At 36.4% G+C, this 8,131-nt stretch overlaps 1 protein-coding gene across 1 annotated transcript; it reads right to left on the bottom strand.

Annotated features, from left to right (window-relative positions):
- Window positions 1-534: 534 nt before the first annotated feature.
- On the bottom strand, window positions 535-2,301 carry LOC133302021 (thermospermine synthase ACAULIS5-like). Its single transcript, XM_061501739.1, has 4 exons — window positions 2,218-2,301; window positions 2,015-2,103; window positions 1,504-1,660; window positions 535-615 (listed from the first exon to the last, which is right to left on the bottom strand). The coding sequence occupies exons 1-4, from the start codon at window positions 2,299-2,301 to the stop codon at window positions 535-537; spliced, it is 411 nt and encodes a 136-aa protein (XP_061357723.1).
- Window positions 2,302-8,131: the final 5,830 nt, after the last annotated feature.

Here is an 8,131-nt window from a genome sequence, read left to right as displayed (position 1 = left end):
ATTAGACTATAGAGATTAGGCATCACTGCCAACTCCCCGTCAACAAATCCCTCATTTTCTTCGCTTAAGATACAAATCTCTTCCATAAGCCTGCATTATATGAATCTCTTCGCATATATAAGCATGTTATTAGACTTTAGAAATTAGGCATCATAACGAACTCCTCGTCCACGAACAAATCCCACATTCTTCGGTTAAGACACAAGTCTCTTCCATAAGTCTGCATTATATGAATCTCTTCGCGTATATAAGCATGCTGTTAGACTTTGGAAATTAGGCATCAATGCGAACTCTGCGTCCACGAACAAATCCCACATTTTCTTCGGTTAAGATACAAGTCTCTTCCATAAGCCTGCATTATATGAATCTCTTCGCATATATAAGCATGTTATTATACTCTAGAAATTAGGCATCATTGCGAACTCCCCATCCACAAATAAATACCTCATTTTCTTCGATTAAATACAAGTCTCTTCCATAAGCCTGCATTATATGAATCTCCTTGCATATATAAGCATGTTTAGACTTTAAAAATTAGGCATCATTGCAAACTCCCCCGATCCACGAACAAATTCCACATTTTCTTCGGTTAAGATACAAGTCTCTTCCATAAGCCTACAATGTAATGAAGGACACATTCAATATATTAAATAACCTATTGAATTGAAAATGATTAAATACTTAAATTCATATATTATATATGCATATGTATTGTATTACTGATGAGTTTGTCAGTCTTGTTTAGGACAGTGGATACTACAATGACAAGCCCATCAAGATAACTTAATTTGCCCTTTATTTTTTCACCGATCCAAAAGTCGAGTTGATCAGAATCAAGAATGATTGGTTCGTTCGAAGCACGATAAATTTAATGCACAACCAAATATTGCACCCGTTAGTTAGCTAATCATTCTTGGAAACAAAAATGTACATTTCACATTCAATATGAAATTAATATCGCAATGCATTTAATGTAAAACCATATATTGCATCCAATCGTTTCAATTTACCCTGACTTACGTAAAATCATAGAAAGGGGTTGAAGGAGCATATGTTGCATAAAAAAGGTTGTTTTTTCTATTTTAAATATTTTCTTTTAATCTCACCATAATCCATCCATTTGAGTCATTATAGGATGGTACCTGAGTTGCGTATGCAACCAGATCTGCATAAGTGTCCAAAACAGAAGAAAGAGAAAAGTGATGTTCATTAATGAATCAATTATCAAAACCACACATTGGAGAGAAATATGGGATGACTAAGGATTAATGAAAAATGGTGCTTACGAGTGAAAACTTGCTTTGCATATTGGCGAGAACAAAACCTTGTGTGTTAAAATTCCTACTCGACCAACCATATATATATATATGAAGGAAACTATTTTAATTAGTTCTACTAAAGTGAGTAGCCAAAATAATTTCTTAAGAGACTATTGCTAGTGACTGATTCTTTAATGTTACCAAGTTAGAAAAAGAACGTAAAAAAGAAAATAAATAGGCTTACTTGAGAGACGAAGAGACCATTCTCCTTGAGTTTAGGTTTGGCAACATCCTCATGAAAGGATCTTGTGTAGAGATTGTTGGAAGGCCCGGATTCATTCGGGTCTGAAAGATCTCCTAAGATGATATCAAACTTCTCTTCAGAATTTTCTAGCTTGGCCCTGTGAGAGATAAATGTGTAGCTTTTGTAAAAGCAAATCATAATAACAACTCTCTATCTAGTAATAATAAATCCCTCTATGTTACTTTAGTTCATATACAAATGACAAGTTGGAAGAAAAATGTAATAAATATCACACCTATGTAGCTGAAAATGAAAGATCTCATGAATTGTGTCAGCAAATTTAAGAACTTGTAATTCTAGTTTATATAAGAACTTGAGAGCCGTTCTTTATTCCATTAGGGAAGAAAATTTTTAGAAAATTGAAGTATCTCAAGTTGTATAATCCAACTAATTAAAAATTAAAAAATAGGAATTGTGTAGGGTTCGAAAGATCAAAGAATTAAATACTCACACTGCATGATTGTAGACAATTTGAAGCCTCTCATCATTAAAGGCCTCATGATTTGTTGTGAGATGCTCGCAACATACGTTAACAACCTCCTATAGTTAAGTATATTTAACTCAGATTAACAATGGCTAGAGATATTTTTATTAAAATGTATATGATCAGTTAAGATTGATATGTCTCAGGATCTCAATGAATTAACAACTTACTCGACCAATATCACATATTATCACTTTCTCAAAGTCTACATGTTTCAGAATTACTCTGGCAGCAGACCCTCCATCTCTTCCCATGATAAACACACTTTTCGGTCTGTTCTTGGCGTGAATACTTGGTTAGAAATATATCAAAAGTATAAAAACTATTAAAAAAATTGATAGAAATATATACATACTCATTATATACAAGGAGTGCAGGATGAAACAAGCTTTCACGGTAGATATAGTCATCAAAAACAGTGCATTGCAAGTGCCCATCAATCAGAACAGCCTTCATGTAAGATACATATTAGATTTCTAACTTGGGAGAAAAACTTGATTCTGATTATCATTCATGCAATCAAGAGTACAATGATAACAACCTGAATGTCGAGACCTTAATTATAAGAGTAACAAAAAACTATTGAATACGAAAAAAAAATATCTTCCTAAACTAGCTGAAGTCAATAGCATGTGATAAATAATTGTGACAGTTGATGGACATGCATGATATACTGTGTCACAAAATCCACGAAGAAAACACACCTTTCCATTCCTCCTTGTTGCAAGGACTTTTAGATTTTGGATATCACTTGACCCTTGAAATTCCTCCCTGAAACCAAATTCATGATAAGTGTAACAGCCCGTTACGTACCGGTATTGTTAACATTAATTATGATATTAAGCGCAGTTACAATCACAGCAGTTCATTTATAAAAACGAGAATAAATTTTTTCTGACTATTACGCGAGGATTTAAAACATAAAAAGGCGTAATAATTAAAAGCTGTGACCGTAACCGTAAACTCTTGCGGAAGGCTTACTTAAACCATTTTTATAACTTACATCATTTATTATAAGTGACCAAGGAGTTCCCATAAACTCACTTAGCCAATTTTCAACTTAACGTTTTTACCAATTCGAACATGTTTCACTCTAAATTTTTCTGCGACCAAACCGATCGCAACCAACCCTTCTTCTCAGATTATATTTTTGTATTACTTAATTCCCTTTTTAACAAGCTATCATACGCTCAATTCGGAGCTCATTTGCTCCGGTTATCGCCGTTTGAAGTTGGATAAGCAATTAGCCCAAACAACCCTAAAAACAGCTCCAAACCACTCACATTGCTCGAATTACTGCACTCAATCCACTCAACCATTTTCTCTCAAATTTTTATCCTACAAACTAGACATCTAAAACTTCATTTTGATATATCACACGCTTAATTTGGCGGAGAAACGAAGCGGGAATTAATTTCCCAAATCCGGTCCAGAATCTGCCTCAGGTGCAGGGGCACATGGGCAGTCCGTGTTTCTCTATTTTTTTCAGGCCGAATATCAACCCAGAATTTCCTCAAGTTTTGACACAAGGTAGAGGACATCTCAACCTTCAAAATGGCGTATGGTACGTCCCTAGAGGACTTCTATGGAGGGAGATATGCTCTCCCGAAGTTCGCCTAAAATCTGCCAATTCTACAGAAAATTCGCCAGAGTTTCCTTTGTTTTTCCAATAATCCCAAATTTGTAAAAGATCCTTTAACCTCAATTGTACCTAATAAACACATGATAATACAACAATAATCCAATGGGTGGCACACACAAGGACCAACAACGCCTTGGGGCACTTACAACCCAATCCAGTTTATAGTTATTAAACATAGAGTCCATATTAATCATTCTTAAGTAGTTGCAATCACTAACACCTTTTTCATGCATATTTCCATCATACATATTATCATAACCTAAAATAGGCCTAAGGCCCTTCCATCATAATTAGACATGCATCAATACTATTACAATATGGCTTTACAAATTACAACTTGAAACTAAAACTTCAAATTACATTCTTCTAAAATTTCAACTTAATTTAAAAGACAACATAACCAAATACATCACTACTAGACTTAGACAAAATGGCATGAACAAGATGCTAATGAAGCTACTAATAAATACAAATGACATGTTCATGCCCTAAGTCTAGCCTAGGCCACACGGCCAACAAAATGCAAAATATGAAGCGCTCCAGCGCTCACTCTGCGGGCCTCTTGCCGAGGCTCCTGCTCCACTGCTACCTCCTGAAATAAATGCCCCGAGACGGGGTGAGATATACGAATATATCTCAGTAACCAAGAGGTTCTGGAGAAAACTCCACCCAATGGTTCACTTCGATGCATATCAATAGAATACAACAACCACTTTGAAAACGGGATATAGCAAGGGATTTAGAGAATGGGGAATATAAAGAAAACAAAATACGACGATACGGGATGGTAACCCCAATTCCACGTACGCCCTCGGCATATATAAGCCTATGGGTATCATCCAAGGTGTGTTCACAGAAACCACAACCATGATGCCCAAACCAACCAAAACGCCAAAGACATTCCTAGTGTGCTCCTACCCGGATCACACACCATGACCGCAGTCAACTGGAACTCCCTCCTGGAGACCTATCCAGCGGAAGTCCGAAAATGCCCGAAGGCTAATAAAACTGTCTACTGGCCAGAGACTCGGTACATAAGTACCCATAGCAATAATGCATGCATGCTCATGTGTTATATACTATTCATACACACTTCCTACCGTTACCATCAACTGGCAAGGTGGAACAGAAAAGGGGAACAAGCCCCAGTACCAAGAGGTTACCTTAATTCGTGTTTTCACAAGCTCCGCAGCAGCTTATCCCTCAACTCGGTACACAGCGGAATGCCTACACAGAGGACATTCCTAATCACTCACAATTCAAACAATACATGCTACTTTACAATTACACATGCATTGAACCAATTACTTACCTCAATCCACTTGGTCCAAGACCGATGGCAACTCACTGAATCAAGATTCAGGATTCAAGTCAACGTACGGCAACCTATACAATTACGTACATCCATCAGTACGCGTCAAATAGCATCAAAATGCAAAATCACAAAAATCCTCCCCATCCTCCCTTGATGGTTCTGCCATTGTAGTGTAAATGTGAGATTTATTTTTCTAAATTTTCTTTCTCATTTTATAACACTCCCTTAGGTTGTTTAGAGGCTAGTTCAATCGTCGTTTTTCCGTTTTCCGACATTTACGCATCGTTTTGCAAAATATTTCATTCTGGGCTCATTTAGGTCTCTAACACAATTCATTTTTTTCCATTGATTCAAACACTCTCCAAGCACAACACAACCCATCTAAGCACCATATAACTACACAAATCATCATCCAAATCATTTTTCAACATCAATTCCTCAATCTTTCCTCAAAGAATCGAATTTTACCCTATGGCATTCCAAGGAATTTCCATACAACTTTAATCATTCCACACCTCATACAATCCTATTATATCAACATACAATCATACAACAACTCATCAATCCAATCCTAACACATTTTCAAAACTCAAAGTCATGACAACCTCAAAATTTTCTAAGTTAAAAATTCACATTTTTCATCAATAATTTTTATTGCATTTATGGCTACTACACATCATTCTAAGACACATTCATGTACAAACATTTTCCAATTGAGCTCTCTAAACACATCAATCCAACAAGCCCTCTTTAGGGTTCATAAATTCAACCACAAAATCAAACCATTGGAACACAAGGAAACTCACCCAAAAGCTTGGCACAAGGCTCCTCCTAAACATACTCCACCATTGGAGCATCAATCAACACCATTTTCACAAATCTAAAGGAAAGGGCCGCAGCTTTGGGGAGGGTTTTTCTCAAAATCTAGTGGCTTTCAAGGCTTGGGAGTACCACCAATGGATTTAGAAGGCCATTTCCATCAAATTTCAAGACAAGAATCAATGGATTTGGTGAAGAAATGGCTAAGTTATGGTGAAATGAAATCTTGGAGGGGAAGGGCTATGGTGGCTGCGGGTTTGAGCAAGAAGAGGGAGGAAAGTGATGCATGAATAGTGCCAAGCACATGTGGCTTAAGTCACTTAAGTGGGGTGGGTCCCACCGCCACCTCACGCGATTTAAAACTAATCCGAATTTTCCTCCGATTCCACTAAACGTCCGTAAATTCACAACCTATTTAGAAACTCAAATTTTTAATATTAACTATTCCCCATTAATTAGGCTTGATCAGATGAATTAAGAGTCCTCCATTCGTTCGGAGAAAACACTGTTTTAAGCTATTATGCGCGCCATTGGCACGCTTCCCCAAACTGTCTTAATTTCATCGAATATTATAAGAAATCATATTTCCTAACTCATTAGAGACCATTTTTAACTCATATTTGAAACCTAGAGCTCAAAACTCAATCGGCACGTTTTACGGTGCAATCGTACCGCGGTATTTTTACCCGCGAAAAACACTATTCACTGATTTTTCTGAAACTTGCCTGTCCACTCAATTTTTCGTTCTGAACCCATTTCCAGGGTTATTTTTACCATCTGAGACCTTCTACTCAATTTTTATCTTCCTAGGGTTGCGTGTTGGCTAATTACCGTTTTGCCCTTTCTTTGTATTTTGGCCTAATCTTTTGGATTTTCACTAATCCATCACTTGATTGCTCACTTAATATTTTAATTACTTGATTTAAAATTGTGAGGTGTTATATTCACCCCAACTTTTTAGAATTTTGTCCGCAAAATTAAATCATACTCACCCGCTAACTCAGGACACAGCCGGAGAATCTCATCCTCCCGCTCCCAAGTAGCATCCTCAAGTGTGTATCTTTACCATATTACTTTTATCACAAGCATGATCTCCTTCTTATGATACTCATTATCCTTTGATCCTTCATAATTACTCGTCTCTCATGGTTCTGTGACATTTTAATTCCCAATACTTTAAACTTTCTCTGGTTTACCGTTTCTCTTTCGCTGATTTGTAGGTAATAATATAACCATATTACGGATTTGTCGGTATCAATTTACCTCATTCTCATCTTTATCCATCCTTCTGACCCATGGTCGTTCTCAAAAGCACCTAATCGTTTTCATACTAGGCTCTAACCGTTCTCATGCACATTCACTAGTTATTCCTGGAGTATTTCCAACTCACATGTTCTTTAGTACTTAACTCTTTTCGCTGTCCTCACTGTTTTCACAATACCCCAACAACCATTTCTTTCTATTACTGTTACTACTCTTATCATTTCGTTGTTTTCTTGGCTTTCACCCAAGCACATACTTTCTAGTTTCAAAGGCACTTTGTCGTGTCCTACAATTACGACTCACATTAAATTCTATACTCATATACTTTATTTTTCCTTGTCACGTGTCTTCACCTCTTTTTAGGTACTCACAACTATATCTTTCTCTTTGTGATACGAAACTAGCAATACCCATACTAGTTTATATTTTCGATTAGCCCTATAAGGCCTTTCGACCACAAATACTCATGAAATTTTTCCATCTACAAACTCATATTCATAATTTACACTCATTGTTAAACTCTTTATTAGCTTAATCATCTCAACTTTATCGACTCAGTCAGCTCAACTCCATACTTAGACCTCTCACAGTCTAAACACAACACTCATCAATGACTTTCGTATCAAAGGTCTTATGCCTAAGGTTTTCACCAAGTAACCATTTTTACTCATCATACAATATTATAGATTCAACATCATTTTTCATTCATTTATACCCTCACTTCTTCATTACCGACATTTTTATCATGGATGTCCACTTTAAAATACTATAAACTCACAGCTTCACTAACTTCCACCAAACACCTTGGGACGAATCATTTTCCAAACCCATTTCACTACTAACTGATGGACCCTTAAAATGCCATGTCTCTCACATGCAAGTCTCATCCTATAGGAATCTTTGAAACTTAATTATCAAGTCACATAAAACTAAATCCATCCTTGCCACTACTTATATAATTCACCATTTGTTGGTATATCAGTCTTTCGGAATATTCGAAGTCACCACAAGCACTCGCCCATATATCATTAGTACCTATCCAAAA

This window comes from Gastrolobium bilobum, unplaced genomic scaffold (assembly GCF_033153095.1).
Source record: "Gastrolobium bilobum isolate Gb01-03AN ecotype WA unplaced genomic scaffold, APGP_CSIRO_Gbil_v1 utg929, whole genome shotgun sequence".
NCBI classification, from domain to species: domain Eukaryota; kingdom Viridiplantae; phylum Streptophyta; class Magnoliopsida; order Fabales; family Fabaceae; genus Gastrolobium; species Gastrolobium bilobum.
This window is presented reverse-complemented; position numbering and strand designations above follow the sequence as displayed.